Raw genomic sequence first — 27,755 nt, forward strand, 5'->3', positions numbered from 1 at the left:
TGACACTGATATGGACATCTTGATTGCAAGCACTCCTGCATCCCCCACTCTTTTCATCTAATTAAAAACTACCTCGCTGTATATTCAAAACGGGAATACTTAGCAGACAGATCAATTGAACTATCAATATGAGAAATGAAGGCTTCACGGCAGCCAACTAACGAATATACCATAAAAATGATGGCTTTAGTGTCCACGATAGACAATTAAAGAATGAAGGCTTTCAAGGCAGGAATATAATGAATTGCCCATTACATGGATAATGCCCAATGTTCTAAGTCTGTTGGTTTTATTTCTAATTCACCTATGACACAGGCAGATGAAAAAGAACAGAAATTACTTCCTGCAGAAGCTTTCGTGTGGAATATCACGGATAAAAGGTGACCATAGCATTGAGAAGTTGAGAGCACCAAGAGTCGCAGGGATTGACATGCTTCACAGGGAGAAACATCACAGTATTGACATAATTTATGATGAAATGATGCCAGGATCACCGGAGATGGAAGATCTATTCAGCATAGAACTTCTCCCAGACAGTAAGTGCTTGTCACTTCACCAGTTTCAGTTTCATTAGTCATGAACTTCCCTGCCAAATTCATATCCTGATTACAGCTAACCATACCCCTAACAACAACAAACACCAAACATCAAAGAAGAGGCAAAAAAGTTACAGTAACAAATTATGATGATTGATATGGACAAGCAGGACTAGACGAATCCAGCCAAGATCCAGAGACAACAGAGAGCACCAATCAAGAAGGGACACAAAGGTGGCCAGGTCAGAGAAGATTCAAATATGTCACATGCACGATTTGCAAGAATGAAAGGCCCCTTCTCGGGTTCCAGAAAAACTTTACATATGCAGAACTGGAAGATTCTACAGCTGGATTTTCGGCCAAAAGCTCCCTTTATGATGATGATGATGATTTTGGATCTACTTTCAGTGGTCAGTTGACCAATGAACTGAAAATGGTAGTTATGGAACTCAAGAAAGTGTGCTTGCTACAAGAGGAATTCAAGTCCGAAGTCGATGTACTAACTGAAGCAAGACACGAAAACATAGTCATGCTGATGGGGTCTTGCTCAGAAGGAAACTCCAGGCTGCTTGTATATGAGTACGTATGCAACGGTTCGCTTGACCCCTACATTTCAAATGCGGAAAGTAAGTTGACAAAAAGTCATTTCGTTGTATCTTTCTGCTTATGATGTGTGTGTGGTTGTATTTATGCATGTACAAACATGCATACATGTACAGGGTCTTTCTTGCTAATAATTCAAACACCTGGCCATCAGAGAAGAAATTAAAAATTACCCTGACTGAAGCTGCTGGCACGATGCAGAATATGGTTGTAAACCATTGACATGGGCACAGAGAATGAAAATAGCCCAAGGTGCATCCAGAGGACTTCGTTATCTCCATGAAGCAGGCATAATTCACGGGGATGTCAGAGCAAAGAACATTCTTCTAACTCACGATCTTGAACCACTGGTATTGTTTTAAAAGAATATTATACATCCAGCACATCCTCGACACTATGCCTAGTAATGTATCTATTGAATGCACTCTCAGCTAGGAAATTTTGGGCTAGCAAGAATAAAGCATAAGTCGGATCACTCGGATTATAATGGAGAAAAGTCGGGATACCAGGCTCCAGAACATACAGAGATTTGGGGAGTTTCAACCAAAGCAGATGTATACTCCTTCGGCGTGGTGCTATTGGAGCTTTTCACTGGAAGAAGTGCTGCAGAAAAGATGCGGGATGGAACCAGTCTAGAAAGCTGGGTAATGACCATAATCATTACATAGTATAATGTGTAAAATCAGGTAGGTAAAATCACGTGGACTCACAACATTGCAACAAGACTAAGATCATTCCATAATCTGGTACCCAATCTGATTCAGATCATATCCTTCTCAACTTTCTGGTGAATCCCTATCAACAGATTTAGTAGTTCCACGCATGCATTTCCAAATTGGCTCCAACTTTGAAGGAATTAGTTTCCCTGATAAGCGAATGATGTGTGTCCTCATTAGGAGTTAGAATAATTAAGATCAAATCATTTCGCAAGGCCTGATGTACTCTTTCCTGAATATGCTTTTGCCAAAAGATATACCATATATGCTGCTACCAAGCTCAGTATGCGAGCTCGGTTGGTGTTATAAGAACACTTCTCAACCGCTTAGGTACTTATGACTAAAAACTTGATTTGGGTCAACTCTTCCGAGTTAATTGTTCGCTTTTTACTCTTTTGAGTGAATCGTACGTATGTTATGTCTTTAAAGGTACTTGTGATAGTTTGTAGAAATTTTGATACTTTGACTCCTTAAGATCCCAAAACTCACATGTTCATTTTTAAGTTTTCAGATAAAGTACAAGGGGAGCTTTATAATACCCACAAACTACATTAAGAAGCTAAAAGCAGAAATACTGTCACTGTCAGTATACCTTGTTCGCCTACACAGATCAATCTCCTTCACATGTATCGAAAGCAAGTAATACTATATCCCTTAGATGCTCATCCATTTGACTCATGCATCTGCAGGCAAAACCTCTGCTGAAAGACAGAATGTACGGACAATTGGTTGACCCTAGAATTGCAAACTCGCATGACGAGCAGCAGCTTTTCTGGATGGTTCAAGTCGCACGAACTTGTCTCTCCGCAGACCCTGACGAAAGATTAGCCATGGACAAGGTAAGTCTCAATCACGCAAGCCTTATTACCTCTCTTCATCATCCATTTCACTAAGCAACAGAACATTTCCCACTCTCATTACTTCAGGTGGCATCCACCCTGGAATACATATCAGAGAGGAAACATAGCTTCATGATGGACGAAATCATTCCAGTCCTGTCAGAAATTGAAGTCCGATCGCCGAACAAGAATGGCATGCGTGATCCCGAGGACAAACCGAAGCAACAAATCTCGAGGAAAGAGGGGAACTGGAAAGTTCGTGCGAGCAAACTGACAAGACTCTTCTCGCTCAAGTCACCAGCGACTAAATCAAGAAGCAGTAATATCAGTCGCACAATTCACAGCGAGGAATTCTCTTTCAGTACCCGAAAGAGTCACTGGACGACGATGGCGACGAAGAAGAACCTAGAGTGCAAGACTCCATTACCCGCAATGATTCCGATTCCTGGCCAGATAAAACACGAGAGAGATTGCCGAAATTTCCTATCTAGGAATCGAATGAAGTGAAATTCGCAAACAAGTTCTTCGGCAGTTGAGCTCCAATTCGCCGGAGAATATGTCGGAGACAAATCTTCTGCAGAATTCGGCGTAATCGAAGATCGATGAACCCTGGCAAGATCAATCGAGAAGCACATGAGAGGGAGGTTGAAGAAGACGGTCCATGAGATTCGAATTCGCGACGAAACTGCCAGCCGTTTCGTGCCAAGTTTCAAAGCTCATCAGCAAAGCAAGCCCCCGCCAAATCTCTTCATGAAATACTCTACTCGATAGATTCAAGCAATAATTATTGGTGACTTTTCATATTTCGTTTGATTCTTAAACTTATGGAAAAAAAATAAATAACATCACTCTCTTAAAACAAAGTATACACATATGTATTCTATTTTCCGTTCGGTTAAAAATACTTCCATTTTATGTTCTTAGCTCAAGTAATGACAATATATGTCGGATTTTACTCATATATACGAACCTGATTTTAGTACGATTACTACGGATTGGACCCGACCCGATATGCCATTGACATTTTCCTTCTCATATTCAAGAAAATATAAGAGCAACTTCAATTCCAAATTATGGGGTTACATGTATTTAAAAATTGGCTCCTTGAATTCTTTGCTTGAAACATTGATGAAATGGCAAAAACTGTGTTAGCATTTTATACATATTCTAGCCAAAAATTAAGTAGATACGAACACACGCATATATATATATATATATATATATATATATATATATATATATATATATTATACAACTAACTAACTGCCTCGGTTACATGATCCTTATCCAAATTCTATACGGAGCTAGCATGTTTTAAAAGTCTAAACTGTCTTTATACGATCCTTATCCAAATTCTATATAGAGCTAGCATGTTTTAAAAGCCTAAACTGTCTTTTAAAATTACGAGATTAAAATTATATTCGACTTCGGTATCTCGTGGTAACTACGTCAACATTTTCTTTTTTGGGAGTTAGCCAAAAAAAAAGAAGTCTTGCACGACATATCAACAATCGTACGGACTCATTCTATCAGGTTCACTCAATCGCATTTCAAGAATCTGCGAGACTCGGGTCGGGTTCCACCAAATAAAACACACGAGTTCCCGTGCAGTTCCTGTGCCGCGATCAATCCCATCCGCTAAAAAAAAAAACAAAAATCCTTATGCAGGTTCCGAACTGCGGTCGGTTCCGATCCAATCCATGGCAAAAGACTCAGGCTAAATCAATGCCCGCCATGCTGGGTTACAAGACACCCAGATAAGCTTTCTTTTCTTGATCCGCACAGGAGCCAAAAATGAGAAAAAAAAGGAAGAGGGAGAGAGCACAAAAGACAGACTGAAATAGGATCTGAACTGTCAAAATTGTAGTGATATTAGGAGGAGAAGCCGTGTTTTTCAGAAACCGAAACGAAGAGTTTCCATTGCGGAGAAGGGTTTCCTAAAAGACTTACAATTAAAGATGTCAATAAAGATTTCAGCGTGACTGTGTATCTGTTATGTTTTTGGTAATTTAATGAAACACTGACCTCAATGCTCTCCAAGATTTTGATCCTGAGAGAGAGAGAGAGAGAGAGAGAGAGAGAAATTCTTGACCCAATCCTTTTGGCATTCTCAGTCTTCCCCTCTCAAGAACATATCAAGTCAAGAGCTGGTTTTTATTCACTTCCCTTATTCTGCTGATTCTCTACTTATGATCTTTCTTCTTCCCTTGTTTTCAAACCCTGGTTAGTCACACTGCATAACACCGTCTCTTTGAGTTCTTGCTGGAGTTGGTGGGCGATTCTCAGCTCTCTCTCTTCTTCTCTCTTCTTCTCTCTTCATCTTCTTGGCTCCCTTTTTTTGGCCGAAAACAGAAAATAACCCCGTCCTCGCACATCCCCTTCTTTTGGTTTCGTTTTCGTCCTAGGAGTGCGCTCGTGTTCTTCTTGCTGCTTCTTGATTCTCTGTTCATCCTGAATTTTCTGATCTTTCTCGCATGGATGGTCTGAGAGGAAGCCAGGATCAGACAGAGCGAGTGCAGCTACCCCATCAAGATCGTAGGAAGATGGCAGAACCCGATCCTTTGGAAAGATCGGAATCCTGGAGCCAGATGCCGAAAAAAGACCCGCTCTGGATTAAGCTCAAGATATCTAAAACGGAGCAAGAGGGCGAGCCGAGCGAGCAGGAGGAGCCTCCTCCGGCAGCTGTCCGAGTTTGTGAATTCTGCGGCAAGGAGTTCATGAATGGGAAGGCCCTTGGGGGCCACATCAGGATCCACAATCAAGAGAAGAACAGGGCGAGCAGCTCGAAGAAAACAGGCGAGTCAAGGCAGAGAAAGCAGAAGGCCAAGTGTGAGAAGCATGTCCCCGAGGATCTTCCAGCTCTGGAGAAAGGAAGAGACTTTGATTGTACAGAGAAAGACGAGGAGACACCAAGTTGCTACATCTGTGACCGGAGCTTCCCTTCCATGAAATCATTGTTCGGGCACATGAGGTTCCATCCTGAGAGGAACTGGAGAGGGGTTCAGCCTCCGGCCCAAGAAAAGGACGGATCTTGCACAAGAGAAGTCGAATCCGTGAACCAGAGGACCACAGATCAAGACGCAGCTTGTTTGGAAGCAGGAAGTTCAGGATGCTTTGTGAATCTTTTGAAGGGCTTGCCGAGCTGGTCCAGGACTGAGAAAAGAGGAAGGAAAAGCTTGATGGCCTCGGAACCTGAGGCTATTCATGGCCTCATGAAGTTGGCATGTGCTGCTTCTTATGAATCGGGCATATCTGATGACCAAGTCAATGATGAGAGTCCACTGCGGAAGCGTAGGCTTGATGAGGAAGAGCTTCCAGGGCCTAGAAACCAAAACCTAGAGCCAACAGAAAATCGAATCCAACAATCAACTAATGTTGAAGGCGAGGGCTCGTTCAAAGCAGTTTGCAATCAGGACTATGAGCTGGAATATGCAGACAGGTCTAGGAAATACAGAAAAGGGGAGAGTTTCAGTCATAAGTTGGAGAGCAACCCGAAAACAGAGGCTGACAAGAAGATCAAGGTAAGTGGGATGTGTGAAACTCGAGATCTCAGCACTAACAAGGAATTTGCAGTGATGCCAGTTAAGGAGGACAAGGTATTGACACATCACAGGTTTAAATGCATGACCTGCAATAAGACCTTCCCAACATTCCAAGCGCTGGGTGGTCATCGATCCAGCCACAACAAAGAAAGGGGGGTTGTTCAGCCACCAGAAGCCTCTTTATCCACCGGTGCTTCGGGTACCGAGAAGAAAATCATATTGAGTCCCAAAATTCATGTGGCAGAAACCAACAATTGCGCAACGAGCTTTGCGCAGGAGGATGTCATGACTCACAGGTGCGAGATCTGCTGCAAGAAGTTCCCAACCGGTCAGGCACTTGGGGGACACAAGAGGTGCCACTGGGTCGGACAAACCGAGGGCCCCCCATCAAGCGAAGTCGTGTCGCCAGGAGATCAAGCTAGCCAGAGCGGTCCTAGAGCGCTAGCTTTTGATCTTAACGAACCTCCTCCAACGGATGAGGAAGATGGCGTCATCTCTGGATTCAACTGAGCCTGATCTACTGAGCTGGTTATTGGCATTTCCTTCTTTCCTAATAAGTAATTGCAGTAAAATTGATTCGAGTAGCCATTGCTTAACTATGTCTTCCGAAATTCTTTAGTGCAAATGCTTTGGTTGCTTGAATTTTCATATTTGTCTAATTGTTGTATTTTAAAACAATATTCAAAAGCATATGCGTTTCCATTTGATGTGCTTTAGGTACCCGGTTCAATGTTCATTCAGAATTTCTTGCTATTTTGTTTGCGTGATTACCTTGATCCAGAGTACTGGGATTGAAAGGAAAAGTAAGCCATGGTGTACTGGATGATATGGAGTCGGATTGGATTGGTCAGATAAGCTGCTGACACATCCAAATGAGAGTTAGGATTCTGTTTTGCACCAATATCTAGTCTACTACCCGATGATGCTTAAAGACCTGATTAGTCCTCGACATATGAAGTCGCACCCCACAGACATCTTCGATTACAGGTCGTGGATCGTTCTGTTCATAATCACTTGAGGTCAGAGTATGAGTACCGACTAGATCATGCCGCCGTTGCTTTATTTTTGCATCTCATTTCTTTTAGTGCCCCCTTCGTCGGTCATTGCTGATTCTCTCTACTATGAAAAGCATTTCCAAATCCTTTCATTATCCAGCTTCCAGGACAGACAACTCGTCTAATTAAGGTTCGGCAATCACGAGTTGCTAAAATCTTGCTTAGTAAAAACAAAAGGACCATTCAATGCTGCAGATTTGAAACTCGCAACTTTTTTTCAGCGAACTATTTTGAGTAACAAAACCTGGTCGAGATTTGGTCAAGTCAAATGGACTCCATTGACAGGCATAGTAGAGGGTCCGAAGGCAGCTCGTAAAGTTCCTACCTTTGGAGGACGGATAATATGTGATTTGACACACAGGTAAGCGAGTAAGACAGACTAGATCAAAATCGCAGGAAACATCTCAGCAGGCACAATTTGATAACATTTCCAAGGAGGGTAGATGTGGTCACAGACGCGATATTCCTCCCAAATCAGTCACAAGAGTCCTTTTGGGGAGTCGACACCAAAATAATTTTGCGAAACAGAGAATTCCAGGCACACCACAATATGTTCAAGTAGATGGAAGGGAAGGTCCTGCAAGATAAATGAGCCGTCGACTTGACTGGTCTCGGCAGAATATCACCTTCGAGTTTCGAACTTGGAAGTAAGAAGATCGATATAAGTCAGACGGAATGAACTATAACCTATAGCAGTGAACTGAAAACTACTGAAGTCGGTTGTATAAAAGATATCGTTCGATCATTTTGTGTGGCCAGCTAGCTGTCACTCCCTCCCTCCCTCCCTCCCACTTCAAACATCAAAAGACGAAAGGAGTAAGGAGGGCAAGTATCAATTGTTTTCACGAGATTGTTCCTAGTTAGCATCATTTTAGGCTTGACGAAGTTACTGTACTGTAGTTTTAACGTTGGTGATATAATTGTCTAAAGAATGCTTTGTTTTGTTAAAGAGTTTCCATACACTCCTAATGTTAAATTATGCCTCGAGTTTAAATCGTCTATGGAACCCGATCCGGTCAGAAGATATATCCAAGAAATATTTTAAAGGCCATATAGGATATGTATGTTCAGATTTGTTTTTATTGGGTTGGATAACTATCCTAGTTTGACCGCACAAAGATTATCAAGAAAGGGAGCTTCTGTGCGGTCAAAATAAAAAGGGAAACAAAGGGGCACAAGATATGTGGTGGTTTCCTTTTATACAAGTTTGACCGGTTGACCAAGATTTGGACTTTCTCAGCAAGTCATGCAGTGGACTTTCTCTTAGTCGCCTAAGAGAAGCCGCTCAAAAGATAACTAGCAAAAAAGAATTAGGACGTTTCTTGAAGAAGGTTCAACAACCGGTGATTTGTGATTTGTGATTTGCGGTGTGAGTTTTGCATCCAATTGAGTTATTTATAAACACTTTAGACTTGAGTGCAATCTAGCTATGAGAAACTCTCAAACATATGAGCTAATATAACTCTAATTCTCCGATTATTCGACCAAAAAAAAAATTCCGATTATATTGGATTAGTTGGTTGAGTAGCACCGACACTCAGACCAAATCACGTAATTCTTGGTGTCCTTATTGATCTTCGTTTATTTCTCTAGTTTAGTTGCAAAAATCAACTTTCGCATCTTTAATAGCGATGCCCTAGATTAACTCACTCGATATTTGGCCCGTCCTATATAAATTTTGACATTTTTGGCGTATGATAGAAGAAAGATGTGAAATACATGGACAAAGCATCTCCAGAATCACATCGTACTTCTTCCTTAATCCATCCGGTAAATATTGGTGGATTGCACTCTCACATTCCGAAAGACCTCGTCCTAGTGTACGCCTAACGATCATCTTTTCGAGAGATAATGTCAGCGAGACTCTCCATGAAATATTGGAAAAAGGAACTCATCTTGAACGAGCCAGTCGAGAAATATCAAGATTTGGCCAGTGTCTTGATACTTTGCTCACGGTGAGTGTTCGAACATCGGAACAAGAATCTGATCCAACCGCTCCTTTCTCTCAGCTGCGTCCTTAACGTATAGACCAGTTGCGATGGAGAAGGTAGTGGCGGAGGAAGGAGAAGAGCGACGGTCGCTATGGCGATCGAGCACCGAATCGATGGTCTCCCTCACTCTCGGCAGAGGGTTTTGACCTCTGCTCGCCCCAAGAACCTCCGGGACGTCACCTCTCACTTCTCTCCCGAGCTCCGATCACCTCCAACCCTCGTCTCATATTACCTACCGTGGATTAGATACGTATCCATAGGAGAAGATTAACACGAATGTGTGTAATGGAGTTGGGTAGTAAGAGTTACCTCAGCGGCGGCATTCCATGTCCGAAAATGTCAATATACCAGGTCTAGAACTAGTGTGTATATATATATAACCTTTGTATTGAATACGAGACAATAATACAACGCCTACATTGCAAAATTTGAGTTCTAACGAATCCACATAGATGCCTAAGAAACAATATGAAGGTCGTTAATACCGTGTTAACTGGATGCTGGTGATCAATCCTCAAATCCTACAGATTTGCTAGGTTGGGCCAGATTTCTTTTCAGGCGAAAAACTGACACTGTCCAAGTAGAGCATCCGGCCGAGTTGCATCAATACGACGTGCTTGTGCTTCAGGATTCAAATTAGGTCCTGCAGAAGAAGGGGATTGAAATAACCAAAACAAATGCAAGACCGTTTCGAAAACCTAAAAGCTTACAAAAGTGTTGCGATAATAATAGAAAAACCAAAGTGTAAATGCTAGACCTGTTTCGAAAACCTAAAAGCCTACAAAAGTGTAATAATCTCACCGATTGATGATTCTCTGCTATCAGGAGCTTGCTCTATGAATGCTGGCGACGCAGAATGACCCTCAGTGCTGATTTCGTTGCATCGTGGATCCAAATCTCCGTTTGTAGTTTTCGACGACTGCGGTGCATGCAGGATCGCTTGCAGTGGGTTGATAACATTTTCTGCTGCAAGCGGATGCGGATGCTGTTTCGTATCATCAATCTGGTGCAGCAGCAGAGAGGATGTTTTGCCCCGACTACCTTGTCCAGCTTGTAAACTCTGGCCTGAAGGGAGCTCCGGCATTCTAGTCCCGAAAACGGGTCTGAAAGGCGGGGCATAACGGGCACCAGAGGGCAGATGGCGATTGCCTTCAAAATCAGCATTATGCAGAGGCGAGAAACCTGGCGCAGCGATCGTCTCGCTGCTCTGATGGGCGTATCGAATGAACGGTGGCGGCAGATCACTTATGAGACTACTGCCTGCTCGGATAAAAGGCGGCATCGCTTCTCGGACGTATGCAAGTGCAGAATTCCTATTGGGCTGCACAAAACCTGGAGGAACTGGAACATTACCCGCAAGAAAATTAGGGCTCTGTGCTGGCAAGAAAGTAGTATGGCCAACGATCGGTGCGCGGCCTATGTTTGGATTTGCCTGGTACAACGGCCAGCCGGCACTCTCATGCCGCTTCACCCTAGTATTCCAGAAATTCTTGATGTCGTTATCCGTGCGTCCCGGCAACTGCGCGAAACACAGTTTCCATATGTGATTCAATATGTCAGAATATTTAAACCTTGCCTCAAGTAAGACATCTTAAACTTTTAGAGCAGTTGATCGTGCTTTCATAAAATTTTATATGATGCCACAATTTGTTTAAATTTTTAGAGTAGTTGGTTGTGATCCCACTAAGTTTTATACAATACAAACGGTTATAGGAATCCGAATTGAATCCATCACCTGGGCGGCTATGAGCGACCACTTGTTGCCGAAGCGAGCGTGGAGCTCCACGACCAGCCGCTCCTCCTCGTCGGAGAAGGTGCCCTTCTTGAGGTCGGGGCGGAGGTGGTTGAGCCAGCGGAGGCGGCAGCTCTTGCCACTTCGAGGGACGCCGGTGAGGCGCCTGACGCGGTTCCAGTCGCCCTCTCCGTGCTCCCGCACATACTGCACCAGTATCTCGTCCTCCACCGGCGTCCACGGCCCTTTCATGAGCTCCCCTACTGCCGACCGCTCTCTCTTCGGCATTGGAACGCAACGGAGTGGAATGCTGGAGAAGAAGAAGAGAAGGGGAGGAAGGGAAACCAAGAGAGTATGGAAACCAAGACGGCGAAGCGGGAGTCGACGTGGATAGGTCTGATCTAAAAAAGAATTCGAGTCAAACAAAAGGTCAACGCGACACCTATTATGAGAACTTTTAACGCAGAAAATTAATTTAAAGATATATACGGATTTCACTTAATATTCAAATTTTAAAGTTTTCATTTAGCATACGATGTCTCTCGCATTGTTCTTTTTATAAAATTTTAAACACTTAACATTTTTCCTTAAAAAAAAAGTCTTATCTTGACATTGGAGAGTCACCATAAACTTTTTTATATCTTTTTCTATAGATTGAATCATTTTTTTTTCATGGAGAATTCAAATTAGGCTTAGTTGGTCTTTTGGATAAATTACAGGATGAGTCCTAAAACTTCAAATTCCTTATTTAAGTGCTAAAACTTATCAATGTCGCGCACTCGGTCTTTTTGTCAAGTGGACTAGAAAATATACATATGGCTTTCTTTTATTATAATTTTAGTCAAATATGGTCTTTTAATAGTTAAACACAAAATTGTTTCGTGACGCCCTGTCAGCAAAATTAGAAGAAAAAAACCGAAAATAAATTAAATAGAAAAATGAAAATAAAGATGAAATCTGGAAAATTGCAAAAAAAAAAATATAAAAATACAAAAGGAGGACAGTAGGGTTAGGGATGGGGTGCCACGGGCAAGGGTCGCTGGCCCTCGCTATTTTACCCTCGATCTCTCTTTCTTTCAATTTTCCTTTTCAATTTCATATTTTTCCCTTTTAAAAAACACATATATATGGGCACAAAAATGAAGTTGTCTTGAGTTTAAAAGCAACATAGAATTGGCAAAAATACTTAAAAAATCACGGGTGGGTGCATTTCTGTCCATTTAGAATTGAAGCGCTTGGCAGAATGATTGATACGTAGGAAGTTGAAAAGTTTTAGTACGAAAGTTTAAGGATACATGTGCACAAAAATGACAAATTTTAAAATGCCTAAACTAGATGAGATATTTTTTTATCTATCAAGAAAGTTTTTCTAAATTTGAGATATTGCAAATTGAAAGATGGAAAAAGATAATAGCGACTTATTTAAAATAAAGAAGCTCGCCAAAAGATGGAGGGGGTCTAAGGTTCGTGGTACTTTACAATATTCCTTGGGGTGATATGAGATATGTACCAATGGCACGAGAGAGTATTTTTGGGGCCAAAATGGGAAATAAATACTTGTATTCTAAACACTTTTCATCAATCTCTAAGGTTCACTTGAATGGTAAATCTGCGGTTGTAAAGAGAATGGCTCATGTATATATAGATGCCTTCCACCTCATTTGGATCATTAAAGACATTTATGCAGTACCAACTATTCTTGAGAGCAAGTCTCTCTCTAAATACTTTTTCTAAACACTTTTATACTAGTATCAAATACTCATAATAACTCCGAAACCAAGTATCAAATACTCATAAAGCGCGCGAAGTCTTAAAACCAATACACAAACCTGAACTAGCAAGAATTGTCGGCTCCATGGTTGATCAACCACGGAGCCCTTCCTCGTGAAGCTCTGAGGTCTTAGACCTAGGCATGGGCGTTGAAGTCCCAAGCTCGGCCTCGATATTACCGGGCCTAGTGTCCCGGGCACGGGCACCGGTGTCCCAATCGCGGCCTAGATGGAACTTGGCGCTGGTGCTAGGGACTCAACCAGGATCGGGAACGACTATTGGGTTTCCTGTGCCCAAGAGCAGACTTTCTGGGCCAAGTGTCAATACTTTATCATATTTTAAAAAATGATTTTCGATTTTTTAAAGAGAATTATTTTCCTGAATTTAAACTTTGGTAGGATATTCTTTTTCCGTTTATTCATTTTCCTGAGCGATCCAAATGTCAGAAAATGATGAAAATCTTTTGCAAAAAAATATTTTTTGCGAAACAAACGTATTTTATTTCTAATTTGCTTTCTTGCATAATTTTCATCATTTAACAAATTGCAAAGATTTGCACTTGCGTCAGACAGGAAATTACCATTAAGAAACCGATCTCAATTATAAGGACGAAAACGTCAAATCCCCTTTACGCTCGTCCAAAAAGAAAATAGGAAATCAAGAGCGTTCTCGACTCAGGTACAGAGTCCCTTCACTCCGTGCCCTTGCTAGACATGAAAGCGCAGATTCAGCTTGTCTTTTTCTAATTAGAGCTCGTCTCAAAAGAATCGTTTTTTCTATTGCACCGTGATCAAAGTGAACGAGAGGGGAAGATGGAGAGCGTGCTGCCACTGATCGATAAGCAGAGCATGGTCTCCTATCGCCGATGGTTTGCTCGCCAGTTCTTGCACTTCCACTGTGTCTCCGTATCGTGTACATGACGCTTCTCACATGGATTGATTGGCAGAGACCTAATATTGCAAAATAGCTGCGCTACTGGAGTTAGGCATAAACTTTCGCTTGATGCACATGGAAGATAAGGGAGTTTCGTTGGTTTCTTTACTTTTGTGACGGTTGACGGTAAGATCATTAATTAATTGTTACTGGTTATAGGGATTATAGCGGTTACGAAGGCTTGATCTGTAGTCGGTTTAACGGCTGGGAGGGACAACAGTGTACGGACAAATATATCTGCGGATGCAATAATGAAGTTGTCTTGTGTTTAAAAGCAACATAAAATTGGAAAAAAAATACTAAAAAAATCACGTATGCATTTCCATCCATTTAGAATTGACATACTTGACAGAATGATTGATACGTAGGAAGTTGATAATTTTAAGCACGAAAGTTTAAAGATAAAAGTGCACAAAGTTGAGAAACTTTAAAATTACCGAACTAGATCCATTTAGAATTGACATACTTGACAGAATGATTGATACGTAGGAAGTTGATAATTTTAAGCACGAAAGTTTAAAGATAAAAGTGCACAAAGTTGAGAAACTTTAAAATTACCGAACTAGATAAGATATTTTCTATCTATCGAGAAAGTTTTTCAAAATTTGGGATATTGCAAATTGAAAGATAGAAAAAGATAATGACGACCTATTTAAAATAAAGAAGCTCTCCATAAGATTCTTATGGATGGGTATAGCTGCTCTCATAATATGAAATCATACACAAATATCATAAGTTTGTTCTTTTTCTTGAAAAAAAAATATGGGTAAATAATTTCACATCAATATATATATGTTCGTATGTATATCAACTTCTTGTATTGAGTGTGTCACGAAATCATAGGCCGCCTACATTGCGATATCTGTATTGTGATAAATCCGTATGATACCTAAGAACCAATACGCAAACCTTAAACGTTGTTTATTGTATGGTGGTGGTGATCAATCCGTCAAATCCTTTATGCCGTGGATTGGATACCAGCGTCGACACACCAGCCTATTACTAGTGAATGTATAGATATTCTAAACCAACTCTAGTATCAAATACGTCATAAAGCGATTCTACAGTGCAATACATGAGTTTTAATGAATCTGCATGATGTCTTAGAACCAATACGCAAATCTTGAACACGGTTAACACAATTTAATTGTACGCTGGTGATTATACCTCAAATCTTTCTAAGTCCTCTTATAGCATTTACTAAATTGGTTCAATCCACAAGGGCAACTGAAGCCACATCAGACATGACACCGGCCTCCCCGGACTAGCAAGAACTGCCGGCTTCGCTGGACCTGCTGCTTGTGAAGCTCAACTTGTCGCTGATGGGCTCTTCGGCATCGCCAGAAGAACAGCGCAATGTAAGTGGAATGTTCGAGAATAAACGAAAGGAAGCAAGATTTTGCAGACAGAGATTAAATCAGACATCTATTCAACTGGCCATTTACCCCTCTCTCTGATCTCTCACGAGAACAGCAATGCTCTTCTTTCGCTAATCATTAAATAACAAATATCATGAATTTATGATTTTCCTTGAAAGGGAGAAAAGTGTCAAATTTTTTACAATTTTTAGATTTTGACTAAATTACTTCTACACCCTTATAATCTTTTGTTAGAAGGCGCTCGCTAATCATACTTAATAAATAGATATTTTTCTTTTAATGCATCGATCGCCCATAAGACAAGAGACAACGAATTGAAAAGGACAGTTTTTCTATATTTTAAGTGTTTTAATGAAAAACATGATGTGGCTGTGTTTAAGTTATTTTGTTATCCAACTGATCTAGGAAGCTGAGTCTTATGATGACAAACTACACCGGTAATGTGGATGGTCGAGAACAAGCCTGATAGACCACGAATTTACTGTCTACCTTAATGGTTCGGTCTGAATTGAGGGTCGAGTGTGTTGAAGTAATGTAACAGTGTCAAAGAAATTTACTCAAGCACAAACAAATCTAGAACCGATGGATTCACGTACAGAATGACGGACAATGTCCATGCAAATTCTCATCAAGACTCAAGATGAATTGCTGCAATTTACTCACAGAAGAAATCCTCCTAATATCGCCAAATTTCTCCCTGAGGTGTCGATCAATCTCGATTTCAAATGGTCGATGTTACCAAAAGAGAGCTCTAGAAAAGCTTCAGCAAAGAAACACATGAGAGAGAGAGAGAGAGAGAGAGAGAGAGAGAGGAGAAGTCGGATCGCGGCAATACATGATCAAAAACATAATGTACAAATTTTATCTTCTACTACCACAATCGTGTTTAGGTCTGCACATCCCTAATCTCAAAAGTTCATGAACTTGCCCCACAGATAAGTGAGAAATTCCCCAAACGTGCAAGCACTCTATTTGCTTTTCATTATCTGATAAAGCCATTTGCAAATGCTTTACCTCTTTCTCGTTCATGTTTAACAGCCTTAGAGAATCTCTTATACTAGGGAAAAATGCTTCTGGCCGAGCACAAAATGGCTGGAAGACAAGGTACAAAGCTCTCATATCCGCTGTAAACCGACCAATCCCTTTTGCGGAAAAAGAGATGTCGCTTGTAAGCATGCTGCGAAAAAGAAAATGGTCGAGCCCATCGGCGACGTTACGCCACATATCCAGGAAGTCCTTCGGGTTTAGTATTTTTCTGATACTTGTTAGCTGACTTCTCAAGGCATCCAATGCTATGACAAGATCGGCAGACACTACATTGTCAGTCCCTGAAGAAACTATACTCGGGGTATTATCTTGCTCAAGTTGCTCAATCCCAAAACTATGCCTATTCTCGACATAATCCCAGCTAAGCATTTCAAATTGTTGTAGGAGAAAGGCAATTATCTCCATCAGCCAATTGGTCTCGAGCTCAACCAAGCTTTTAATTTCTTCCCCAAAGAAGCAATTATAACCAGTGTCAACATTTTCATGCCGCTCCATATCCTCACCGAAGTTCATGTCCAAGAAATTCACATCATCACTCCACTCTAGCAGTTTATATTCAACATATCTGGCGGCATTTATAGACCCACAAACCCTCATAACCACATCATTGTCATCAAAATTGGCAGACTGCAATTCTTCTATCCTGCAATGTGAAATTAAGACCTTGAGAAAACACCAAACGAATTTCCCAGCAGCCGATCTGATAAACTGCACCCTTGGGAAAATAGAGGGTAATTTTTGACATCTCTCTATCATTGCCCACGCAACTTTAAGCACGAAATCTGCGATCAATGGAGCTTTGTGGTCATCTTGGTTAGCAAGAAGATAATCCACAGATTCCATTTCATGATAAAACCCATTCCCGCACTTGCTACTTTGCACCCAAGCCCTCTCATCTCTTAATTCATCTTTGAATTTCTTCCACGCATCCTTGAACTCAATCTTTGCCCAAATCTTGAGCCACTCAGGCTTCTCACAGAATATGTTCAATACTGATATTCCCCTAGTCAGACATTGAAGCATATCAGAGCCCACGTGAAAACAGGTTTCGGATTGGACGAGCAACTGCATACGTGAATCGAATGCAATGATGAGGTCCATGATATTAAGCCATGAAGTTGAAACTTCAGATTTGCCACATTTATCCTTGTAGCTTTCAACAAGTGGAGGTAAAACCTTCTTCACCAGGAATCCAGAAAGCATTTGAGCCATTGAAAAAACCCAAGCTTCTCTGGCACTAAAGCCAACCAACCTGGCCTTATCTATCAGAGGCTGCAAAACATCTTCAACTCCAACCAGGAAATCCCTCGTAACTTTAAATGCAAGAGCAAAAATCAATTCGGGCTGGTGAATCCATTTAGTAAAGTGGTACTCCATCCGTGCTCCAATGGGAGACACCAGCTCATCAATGGCCCAAAGCCTCGATCGCTTCTCATTTAAACCCAAAAGTTTCTGTTTTCGCTCTTCCCTTCGTGTCTGCAGATGCTGCAGTGCGCAAAGAGATAGAAAACTGTGAGCATAACTCTCTCTCTTCTCTCCTTGCATTAAAACTAGAGGATTTGGTATGCTAGAGACTTCTCCATCCCCCATAGCCGTCGTCACAAGTTTTGGTGGCCATCCTAGGGAAGCAAGAAGAGACCTATGATCTGCAATGACTTTCGGTCTAAGAACAGCAAGAGTTTTGTCGACTCTGCTATCCACAGATTTCAAAAGATGGCACCATCGAGGTCGAGATTTCAAAATGCCAATCACTAGGTCCTCGATATCGTTCATGGTTTTTATTGCTTGAAGCAACTTCTCTCTACTCCGTCCAGTTTCCTGAATTGGAAAGGAGGAATCAAATCGGGTTCATAACCAGCAGGGAAATTAACATCTAAAGAACTACCACGAAAAGGAAGGGCAAAGATTAAGGTCATTACCATCAGAACAGATGAAGCAAAATATTTTCCGGACAAGACATTCCTGTCTTGGCGATTCACAGAGATAACTGAATCTTCCAGATCTCCAACCAGCACTTCAAGCTGTAATGCAGTCCCTTGAATATTTGTTAGCATAAATTAGTTGTGGCATATCATAGAAAGCAGACATTCTCCTTTCCCTAGTAAAGCAACAATAAGAGACTGACTAAATCTTACGAAGTTGTATTACCCATCAAAACATCTTAAGTTGAATTCTCATCGATGCCAATAAGTCGTGAGCCTAGAATTGAACGACTCTCGAGAAACTCGATTACAGTGGTTCACGATAACGCGAAAGACGGATTGGCGACGAAGTCACGACTCCGAGATTGATAGAAGAACAACATTTTTCTGCGCGCTGCTGCCACTAGCTAATAAACAACCGAAAACGACTCGAGGTAGGGATCAGAGCTCACCGACGTATTCGCGAATGTTCTCGACGCGCTGCACCTCTTTCGCAAGCCAAGGAAGCTCCTCGCCGAAAGTTCTTCGACTCCTATTCGACTGTCCACCACCGTCTACAATCACGAAACTAACCATAAATTCAATCAAAGCATCGAGCTAAAGGCGGACCAGCCACAATCACACGTTTCAGAACCCTCACACAAAAATGATCGCCGCGAAGACGACGAAATGCAAACCTAAGACGATGAAATGCACTCCAAAAAAGAATAATGATCGCAAAAGGAAAAGTGCGCAGAAAACCAACATTGCGACGTGCGGACGCTGAGATTCTCCAACTTGACGAGCGACTTCTGGATCAAAGACTTGGCCCCGAGCGAGCGGTAGATCCACGAGACGGCGAGCCTCGCGATCCGGCCGCGGAGGGCCGCGAGGTCGCCGTCCAGATCGGCGCACCTCCGGCCCAGCTCCGACGAGAGATCGGCCGCCCCCGGCAGGTCCCCGGGGCTGGCGAAATGCGCGTCGAGGAAGGCCACGAGCTGCGGAGAGAGCTCGGCGGAGGGAGGCAAGGGCGCGTCGTCGGCGTCGGCGTCGGGAGCGTCCATGGCGACATGGGAGGTCGTTGCCGTAACCGTAACAGCGTATTTTCAAAATTCTTTTTAAGTCGCTCAAAATTCGGACAGCAGAAGGGGCCAGGCTTTGTTTTGTCCTAGGGCTCAGCGTATTTCAAATTCCTTGCTTCGTTTTCAAGTTCTCTAGTTCACTAAAGCAGTCCTCCTTTTTCGTGTTGAGAAATAGCACGAGATAGTCGGGCCACTAAAATTAGTAACAAACAACGAACGTTAACACATCTTGGAAATTGGTACAGGGATCGTATCTCACTGAAAAGAAAAAACGTGACATTCTTCGAATGAAAATGTTCATATTTTCAAAGCGCAAGTAATTACTCGTTACCAACGCGAAGTGACTTAGGGGCGCTCCTTAACATTTTCCGACAATTTAATACAAGCTTCTAAAAATGCCTGAAAAACCTTAGCACCAAGCTATTGAGCCCAAAATAGGAATTTGGGAGATTGATATTATCTTTTTTTTCTCGTACTATGGACGACCGAAATTCTGGGTTGAAACCAAATTTAGCCAAGCCGAAGTAGTCAATTTGATTCGAGAGTGGACGCACAAGTTTTCACAAAATTGCTTCGCTCGAGATGTTTTGCGTTGTTTCCATGTTTTTCCATATCCTATGTAAAGGACCAAATTTCACTCTCTTCTGACTCTGAGAGAAGCTATCCACAAGAGAATGGCATTGTCATCAGCATCAGGGCCTTTTGCTGCCAAGAAAATCCTCTTGAAGATCTCTCCCTTCAAAACAAGACATGCAGAGAGTCAAATCTGCCTATGCACAAAAACATAAATACGCACTGTACAACCCGAGCCGTTATTTACAAGGCCAAGCGCAGGTCAAGGCAAAAAATGTGATAGGCTGCCACGCGCACAGAAAAACATGAGCTCCCATGTCTACCTCCAGCTTAAATCAATTGTAAGACCAAAACCCCCCCAAATCACCTCTTCTTCCTCAGCCAGGCAAAGGAATGTCAGTTCAGACAGTTAGGATCACAGAGAAGTTGACGTTCCCTCGGGGATCAACCTCGGGGAGCCAGGGCTCTGTTCTTCGTCGACCTCCGAAGAGCTGGAAGGAGTAGGATCGTGCTCTATCATCTCTGGAATTACCTTCGGCTCTTGCTTTATTAGCCGTTCCTGTTCCAATGGATTCTTAAGCAGCGTCCTCTGTTCTAAATATTGATATAATGTTCAAGCAAAACATGTTAAGGAACACAGAGAAATAAGAACAGAGAATGCTCGAGCATCTGATCAGGGAAAGAACGGCAAAAGAAAGGAGGATTCATGGGTCCTCAAATCACCAGGCATTGATTGCGAGCACTCATGTACTGGTTAGTCAAATAAAAGGATATTCTCTTCTCCATCCCTTCTCATTTGCTTGTTCAATAAGATTTTGTAGCCGGGCCAGCTCTCTTTGAATCCACTGCAATATATAGAAAAGGTTAATTTCTGGAAGTTTGATTCTGGAGGAAAAAGCAGCATGCCCTGAAGTAGATACATCTGTGCATACATGCATGATTAGAGAAGTGGTGAAAATTTTGTGGGCAGAATGAATTCAGTAATGTCCAGCGGCATGATAATAGCAAGAAAAAAGAAAACAGTCTGAAGCACCAGTACAACTCTCACGGGTAGTCAGTATGGACCTGGATGAGGAACACTTACATGTTTAATCACATCTTCATGCAGACTTTTAGCCTTCTCCCGAAGCTCGACCTGTCAAAACTATCAGGTCAAGAGATGAACTATCTACAGTTTGCATATATAGGCGCAAATTTGACCACTAAAATGACTTTGAGAATCCATTAAGCACATATTCATCAAAGAAAACTTTAACATCTAGTCTACTAAAATTCTATACCGAATGATGCAATTCCACGCCTGATTTCGTTGCCGATTCCATAAGGTTCGGAGTGGTCTTTTCACTTTTGCACCGAGTTTTTCATTTTCTTCCCCTTTTACTGTTTCAATTCAAAAATTTATTCTTACTTGCACATTCCAAAAGACAAGATAATGCCCTTTCACTGAATTCTGCATTGAGGATATGACATACAATTCCTGACAAATTCACAAAAGGTGACGTTGGGCTTCTTTGGGATATCTAATTGAGTTTTATGGTGAAGACAACCACTGCCAGAGATAAAAGAAAACTTTCTATTGTTTTCATTCCTGAACTTTTACTTATTTCTTTATTTGGCCAAACCACAGGTACGGTCAAGTTAAATATAAGGAGATTTAGGCATCTTCAGTCACCACTGGACCTCAGAAATTAGAAGGATTTGTTTACAAGTATTAAATATGACTCTTGCAAGTTAAAGTAGTCCTGCATGTACCCTCAGCATATTAATGGAGTTTCTACATGCGCAGGTTCTTTATAGCAGGCATTTGTCCTTGTGTGCAAAACTAAAGTTCTTCCAACTATAGGGTTATGGGAAAAAAGCTGCCTAAGCAGGAAAGACTTACCACAGTAAGCTTTTTAAGAAGGCCAGAATTTATCTTCTCCTGCAAATCCTCGCAATCCTCCTATCAAGGGGATCACACCGTTAAATGATTGAAGAGCCAAACATCGTTGAGAAGTGATAACCAAAAGATTAGATGGTAATGAGCTGGAGCAAAGCTAAAATTAAGCACCAGTGATTGTCCAGCAAAACAGCAAATCCACCTTGCAGTTTTAAGGTATATTTAAAGATTTAAAATTCTATTGATGACATTGGGGTAACCAAATTGTCCAAATAGCAGCCCAAACAATAACCAGAAAAAGTAGAGATATTCTCCTACAAACATCAAGACACTAAAACTTCGGTGCCTGAATGTCCTAGCCATGGACCACTATAAAAGGACAGTAACAAAGATAACATGGAATCTACTTTGAGAAGCAATGTCACCCCATAATGGTGCTTCCCCCACTAGTGCACATGAGCATAATAAAATAGGTAAAATGGAAAGAGGAAAGGAAAGAAAGAACAAGGAGTGGTCTTGAGTTACGACTAAGAGTTCACTCAAACCATAATTTGGATGACATTAATAGGAACAAGACAAGTTTAGTTTTCTTTTGTTTATATACACTAAGCACCAATATTGCTGGGTTCACAAGAATAGGTATCCTCTAAACAGTTCAGTACCTCAGTTAAGTCCGCATCAGACAACATCTGTAAGTTGACATCTGATGGCATGTCCAATACTTGGAGGAGAATCTCTCTATTAAGATTGTTGGCTGTTGAGGTTCTCTTTATACCTACATAAAAGAACATGATGGTGAAAATGACGTAGCAATATATAAGATCACAGCATTTTCATCAATCTGCAACAGATGAGTTTTAAGTGCTTTGCTATGCAGGAATTGGAATACTTAAGCCAAGCCCCAGCAATTAACACAGCAATCACCTGTAACTTGCAAAAGTTGGTATGGACGCTTGTGCAGATAGTCCCTTGGATCTGTTTTCACTTTTACAAAACTTCCAATTACTTTGCCTTCAAAACTATCTGGTTGCTTCAATAGCTCTTGGATCAAGCTCCTCCTCAGATAAATAAGTTTGATATTAGCTTCATTAATAGAAGCAAAACAGCTCTCTTGAACCCTACGAACCACCTCCTTTTCCTTAAGTTTTCTGTTAGTGGATCTGTTAGTGGATGAGGTTCTCTGATGCTTACTTGCAACTAAGTTGCTCCTATTCGTTTCTTGCAAATTAAGACCACAAGCATCATCACTTTCTTCCTCATCTGAGAGCTCCAAAACCTCATTAAGATGTGGCTCCAGAAGAAAGTATATTTGGTTTTTGTGAATGGTTTTCTTTCTAAATACAGAATACAGACTTTCATCACAAATAACCTTCTTCTTTTTCTCGGGATGAAAAAGTTGTTTCTCTTTGATGTATTTAGAGATGATAGAATCCACATTCCACCGTGATAGCTGTTTGGTAGTGTCTTCACCAATGGACTTGAGAAAGTGAATTAGTGTTTTTGATCCCCATCCTTCAAATTCAATAGTAATAGAACCCTTCACTTTTCTCGCTGATTTTTTTCTTGAACGGTCCTCATCACTTTCAGACAATGATTCAAATATTTCTTCACTATCGGAAAGTTTAGCTGAAAAGGAACCATGCTTGCCCCCTTTTCCCTTCTTCAACAGAATATCTGCCGAGTAGACATGATCTAAAGTCAAGCCCTCCTTTTCCTTTATTATCTCCCAATATTCTTTAAACAAACACTCATATGTATCTCGATCTTTGAAATCAAGTTTATCCTGCAAGAGTCAGATGAGAGTTGTCAAGATGGCTATGCGCATATTCACTAGAGTGTAAAGGACATCATCAAGCTGAAACAATATAGCTAAGAGGTAATGAGCCTTAACGAATTGGCATGATAATCAAACAACTCACTCGTACATTGGAAATCTTAAATTTTTCTCAAGTTACTAAAAGAATTTCAAGATAAATATCTAATTTATTCGACAACTAGGCTAATATCACTCTTTGTAATAATATATAGTCATTTTCTGGTTTTTGGCCAGTGTTGTAGTACATGTGACTCTCTATCCATTCCCATAGAAACTTTATAGAGACATACATTGCCACACTTTATTTCAACAACTACGGCTCGGTTCACTTTAAAATGTTAAAAACTGTACCACACACTTGAAGCTATCCGTTCCCATAGAAACTCTATAGAGACATACATCGCCACACTTTATTTCAACAACTACAGCTAGGTTCACTTTACAATGTTAAAAACTGTACCACACACTTAAAGCTATCTAAAGAGTTACAGGAATTTGGACAATCTCAGAACATGAGATGCCTTGTCTGACAAGAGGCTGATGTGTGGTACCGGGTATAGTCGACTGAGTGATAGATCTGAAAAAGGAAAATGTACAGCCCAAAAGGGAAAGACAAAGGAGCTGCCAATTTGCTGTGTAGCATCTAGAACACAATCATGACATATGAATGCCTAGAGATCATAAAGTTCAATGGTTCTTCGATACATACCCCATCAGAGTCATAATCCACGTTTTCTTCTATAAGCAGAATGAGTTTCAAACATTCGTGGCAGAATCCTCCATTTCCTCTGACGGATACAAACTCAGCAGCACTATCACAGCGTCCACATATAGCATTTGGACAGCAAAAGCAATAATACTTTGTGGTTTTATGGCAAATGAAGCAAGAATGACGATCTGGAAAACATTTTTATATCATTGTCCAAATATATGTGATAAACTTTCCTGTACAATGCCCTAGAAGAAATGTAATGTCAAGGCAAGTTACAAGGAGGCTGAGAAATTCCAAACTCTTCAGCCATATCTTGAGTTTGTGACTGCATACGAGCTTACGGTGGAGAGAGAGAGAGAGAGAGAGAGAGAGAGAGAGAGAGAGAGAGCATGGTGCAAATGCACACCCCAAGTTATGTTGCTTAACTTGAAACAGAATATTTGCGGCTTACCACAAGTCCAGGATTGCCCAGTCTGCATAGAAGAATCATCCTTTCCCACACAATCAGAATGATAAACTTTTGAGCAATCTCTGCAGTAAAAAGCATACATTGAGGCACAGAAACAGAACAAATCCATAAAGGACATAATTGCTAAATAGACACTTTTGATTACAACTCCAGAGTCCAATTCCTGATCCGCAAAAATGTGCTTGAGAAAGCTAACAAATATATGCACCCAAAATCAAGGACTTCCACGGTGCTAGGGTACAATGCAATGTTGTACCATGCAATCTTTACTTTATGACGGGTTTGCCTTTGCACTTGACTAAGAAGAACGGTTGTAACGTAGTAAAAAAAAAAAAAAACCACAATCAACCGTGCTTTCAGTAGGATGTTGTACCATAGAAAATCCAAAGGATACTTTAGCAGAAAGATCCAAAGGCGTCAAATGACAAAACCATTTGTTCTACGAATAAGGAAACAGGCGAATTTGTCTCTTCTCAGGAACTTTTGGAGTGACAGCGACGACACAACACAAGGAGAAAATGCATAGGCCATGCAAGACTGATGAATCTATGACAACATAAAAGAGAAGTTTCAACACTGGTCTACGACTAATTCACCATTTGGCACCGGATATGCTATCGTTTTGGCCATGCAATGAGCACATCGTTTACACGGTGCAGACAACAGCTTCGCCCTCAACCACATAGCGCAGCCATGTGAGATCCTTGTAAGACCAAATGGCCTATCCCTGGCATTTCTCTACGAGAAAAGTTGAACAGGATTTCGTCGAGGAAGGCGCGACCAAACAAGTTCTGAATTGAAAATACAAATGCACGCGCAATCAAAAACATCGGAATACACAAAACTATACACAGAATGTCTCTTGATCGACTCACATTACTCAAAAAATCGCGAACCCGCACGGCAGCAAACAGAACAGAGCAATTTCGAGCACTCACTTGTGGTCGCACAGGATCAGCTCGCCGCCGTCCTTGCAGACGAAGCACCAGTCGTCGGACTCCTCGTACTTATCCCTCTTCCGCTTGTCCTGCTTCTTCTTCTTCTTCGTCATCTCGCCTGATCGCCAGAAGGAGGGGGAAGAAAAAAAGAAAAAGCAGAACGCCCAGAGTGATGTCAGTAAGTCGCCAGTCTCTCGCGACAAAGCAACGGAAAAAAGGGAAACGGAAGGCCGGCGCTGGGTAGGTACGCACGCGTCAGCAGAATCGCAAGGGCGGACTTCGCCGGCGGCGGCGGCGGCGAGAACGGCAATGGCGATCGATCACCTGGTGACGCGAGCGAGAGAGAGAGAGAGAGACTGTGCGCAGAATCGTAAAACCTGCAAAGCAAATGAATGCCGTCGTCTCTGATCAGTCAAGAGAGAGAGAGAGGGAAAGCAGCGATTAACAGAGGAGGCATCTCGTGCGCATTTCCTGAACTATCCCCACCGAAATATCTTAATCCCGAATGTGCCCACGCTTTCTGCCGGGAAAGAGGGGCGATGTCGAACTGACTGTCCTGGAGCTAAAAGGGTCATTTCAGTCTCGGCTTGCCCGGCTTACTTTTCCAAATCGCTTTTCCGGGTGCCCCGAGAAAAATATCTTACCACTCGTGGGAGAATTACGAGGATATTCTTGACCGTCGATCGACATCATCCCTTCCTAATTAGTTAATATTACAAAAGATTCTAAATTGATAATCCGATAACAAATTTATCCTAAATTAATTTTTTGATCACCAAAAATTTAAAATTAATAAATTTATAATAAATTTCTCCGTCAATTTTCGTTAAATTGTTGAATTTGATGACACGTGACAATTTACAGGAATACCGATTGGGGTTTTAACTCTCCGTTTATCACAAGTATATCAGTTCGTGATTTTTCATTGTATTAATCTAATTTAACGGATGGTAAATTTATCATAAATATATTAGTTTAGGGTTTTTTGTAATAAAAAAATTAGTTTTTGGTAAATTTATCGCAAATCTACTAGTTTGAGGTTTTTCATGAGTAAAAAATTAATTTATGGTAAATTTATCACATGTGTACCAGTTTGGGGTTTTTCGTGGTATTAACGCTTACTAATTATAAGGTTTATACCAAAACAAATCCAAAACTGATACATCCATACAGTATTTATGCCAATTTTTTTATTTTAAAAAATCTAAAATCGACAAACCATGTCACATTTATCCCAAAATAGTTTTCGTGTCGCAAAAAATTCTAAACCAATGCGCTTGTAACAAATTCAATCTCCATTATCTTTCACTAAATATCCACATTAAATTGCTGACGTGGCAATAGATGTGACAAGCAACTCGAGATCGATATATCCCTAACAAGATCTATTTATACAAAAGGAAAATGAGACAAACAGTCCCTGAATTTTGATCAAATGAGTAATGTGGTCCATGAACTTTTAATTCGTGATCCTTAAACTTTTAATATGTTCAGTGTGGTCTCTAAACTTTTTGTACATGTTCAATGTAGTCCCTAGTATATGAAAATGTTCAATATAGTCCTTTTACTAAATTCGAATTTTAGGAACAACATTGAACATATTAAAAATTTAGGGATAACATTAAACATTAAGTTAAAATTCATGGACTATATTAAACAAATTAAAAGTTCATGGACCACATTACTCATTGGGCTATTCAGAAACTATTTGGGTAATTATCCCTTATATAAACAGGTCAAAGAGTAGACAAAATGCGTTGATCAAAATCCTCATAGTCTCCAACCAAAAAAAAAAAAGGTCCTTATAGAGTCTTTGTAGGCTTAGGGTGCATTTGGTAACATTTTTATTTTTCTTTTTTCTATTATTTTGTTCCGCAAAATAGAAAAAGAACAAAAATCTGTTTGTGTATGTCAGTTAATTTTTCTATTCCCTAGAATAATAGATAAATGACCGGGGAATAGATCGATGGAAATTTTATGTCACTTGTTTAAAAATTTCTAATTATCGATACTTAATTTTTATCATTGAGAATTTTTTTTTTTGGTCGGTATCATCGAGAAACTTATGACCACTATAAATATCGATAACTCAAGTCATGACACATAATTTTACGCCAATATGTCAAATCTAATTGGGGCAAGTGAATTAGGGACATGGGCATCGAGCCTTTTTTCCATTTTATTTATATGATACAATCGGCAATTTCGGTGCAAAGCATTCACTTGAGTATAAATAATACTT

At 40.9% G+C, this 27,755-nt stretch overlaps 5 protein-coding genes across 7 annotated transcripts; 2 read left to right on the top strand and 3 right to left on the bottom strand.

The window, feature by feature from the left end:
* The first annotated feature begins 317 nt into the window (after positions 1 to 317).
* Positions 318 to 3,676, top strand: LOC115678473 (probable serine/threonine-protein kinase PBL7). The gene is made up of 6 exons (XM_056313427.1): positions 318 to 536; positions 707 to 1,162; positions 1,341 to 1,489; positions 1,571 to 1,783; positions 2,545 to 2,694; positions 2,782 to 3,676. Exons 1-6 carry the CDS (start codon positions 320 to 322, stop codon positions 3,199 to 3,201), a joined length of 1,605 nt encoding a protein of 534 aa, XP_056169402.1. The 5' UTR covers positions 318 to 319; the 3' UTR covers positions 3,202 to 3,676.
* Positions 3,677 to 4,352: 676 nt separating this feature from the next.
* On the top strand, positions 4,353 to 6,877 carry LOC115676707 (zinc finger protein ZAT9-like). The gene has a single exon (XM_030599677.2). It carries the CDS (start codon positions 5,169 to 5,171, stop codon positions 6,744 to 6,746), a length of 1,578 nt encoding a protein of 525 aa, XP_030455537.1. The 5' UTR covers positions 4,353 to 5,168; the 3' UTR covers positions 6,747 to 6,877.
* Positions 6,878 to 9,836: 2,959 nt separating this feature from the next.
* Positions 9,837 to 11,302, bottom strand: LOC115678484 (transcription factor MYB104-like). The gene is made up of 3 exons (XM_030601888.1): positions 11,018 to 11,302; positions 10,084 to 10,801; positions 9,837 to 9,925 (listed from the first exon to the last, which is right to left on the bottom strand). The coding sequence occupies exons 1-3, from the start codon at positions 11,300 to 11,302 to the stop codon at positions 9,837 to 9,839; spliced, it is 1,092 nt and encodes a 363-aa protein (XP_030457748.1).
* A 4,601-nt stretch (positions 11,303 to 15,903) lies between these two features.
* LOC115676118 (RINT1-like protein MAG2L) lies at positions 15,904 to 19,175 on the bottom strand. Its single transcript, XM_030598996.2, has 4 exons — positions 18,811 to 19,175; positions 18,518 to 18,619; positions 18,063 to 18,178; positions 15,904 to 17,961 (listed from the first exon to the last, which is right to left on the bottom strand). The coding sequence occupies exons 1-4, from the start codon at positions 19,106 to 19,108 to the stop codon at positions 15,958 to 15,960; spliced, it is 2,520 nt and encodes an 839-aa protein (XP_030454856.1). The 5' UTR covers positions 19,109 to 19,175; the 3' UTR covers positions 15,904 to 15,957.
* Positions 19,176 to 19,789: 614 nt separating this feature from the next.
* On the bottom strand, positions 19,790 to 25,929 carry LOC115674131 (uncharacterized protein At5g08430). Of its 3 annotated transcripts, XM_056313503.1 has the most exons (11): positions 25,766 to 25,929; positions 25,514 to 25,631; positions 24,558 to 24,637; positions 24,104 to 24,291; positions 22,503 to 23,361; positions 22,241 to 22,353; positions 21,582 to 21,641; positions 20,784 to 20,834; positions 20,472 to 20,544; positions 20,067 to 20,308; positions 19,790 to 19,862 (listed from the first exon to the last, which is right to left on the bottom strand). In XM_056313503.1, the coding sequence occupies exons 2-10, from the start codon at positions 25,624 to 25,626 to the stop codon at positions 20,115 to 20,117; spliced, it is 1,731 nt and encodes a 576-aa protein (XP_056169478.1). In that variant the 5' UTR covers positions 25,627 to 25,631; positions 25,766 to 25,929; the 3' UTR covers positions 19,790 to 19,862; positions 20,067 to 20,114. The 3 variants fall into 3 exon arrangements, with proteins under 3 accessions (XP_056169478.1, XP_056169476.1, XP_056169479.1); XM_056313501.1 differs by having other exon boundaries at positions 19,790 to 20,308; XM_056313504.1 differs by lacking the exon at positions 19,790 to 19,862 and having other exon boundaries at positions 20,148 to 20,308; positions 20,472 to 20,621.
* Positions 25,930 to 27,755: the final 1,826 nt, after the last annotated feature.

Source organism: Syzygium oleosum, unplaced genomic scaffold, assembly GCF_021117445.2.
Source record: "Syzygium oleosum isolate NSW1041296 unplaced genomic scaffold, Sole_v2.1 Sole_v2.07, whole genome shotgun sequence".
In the NCBI taxonomy this organism is placed as follows: Eukaryota; Viridiplantae; Streptophyta; class Magnoliopsida; order Myrtales; family Myrtaceae; genus Syzygium; species Syzygium oleosum.

Coding starts and splice junctions, on each gene's coding strand:
- LOC115678484 (XM_030601888.1), bottom strand. CDS start 11,302: ATGCCGAAGAGAGAGCGGTCGGCAGTAGGGGAGCTCATGAAAGGGCCG. Junction 10,802..11,017: donor GGTCGCTCATAGCCGCCCAG/GTGATGGATTCA, acceptor TGTTTCGCGCAG/TTGCCGGGACGCACGGATAA. Junction 9,926..10,083: donor TAGCAGAGAATCATCAATCG/GTGAGATTATTA, acceptor CTTCTTCTGCAG/GACCTAATTTGAATCCTGAA.
- LOC115674131 (XM_056313503.1), bottom strand. CDS start 25,626: ATGACGAAGAAGAAGAAGAAGCAGGACAAGCGGAAGAGGGATAAGTAC. Junction 22,354..22,502: donor CCAACTTTTGCAAGTTACAG/GTGATTGCTGTG, acceptor TCTTTTATGTAG/GTATAAAGAGAACCTCAACA. Junction 21,642..22,240: donor CTGATGCGGACTTAACTGAG/GTACTGAACTGT, acceptor TCCCCTTGATAG/GAGGATTGCGAGGATTTGCA.
- LOC115676118 (XM_030598996.2), bottom strand. CDS start 19,108: ATGGACGCTCCCGACGCCGACGCCGACGACGCGCCCTTGCCTCCCTCC. Junction 18,179..18,517: donor GAACATTCGCGAATACGTCG/GTGAGCTCTGAT, acceptor CAAATATTCAAG/GGACTGCATTACAGCTTGAA. Junction 17,962..18,062: donor TTGCTTCATCTGTTCTGATG/GTAATGACCTTA, acceptor TTTCCAATTCAG/GAAACTGGACGGAGTAGAGA.
- LOC115676707 (XM_030599677.2), top strand. CDS start 5,169: ATGGATGGTCTGAGAGGAAGCCAGGATCAGACAGAGCGAGTGCAGCTA.
- LOC115678473 (XM_056313427.1), top strand. CDS start 320: ATGAAAAAGAACAGAAATTACTTCCTGCAGAAGCTTTCGTGTGGAATA. Junction 1,490..1,570: donor CTCACGATCTTGAACCACTG/GTATTGTTTTAA, acceptor ATGCACTCTCAG/CTAGGAAATTTTGGGCTAGC. Junction 1,784..2,544: donor GAACCAGTCTAGAAAGCTGG/GTAATGACCATA, acceptor ATGCATCTGCAG/GCAAAACCTCTGCTGAAAGA.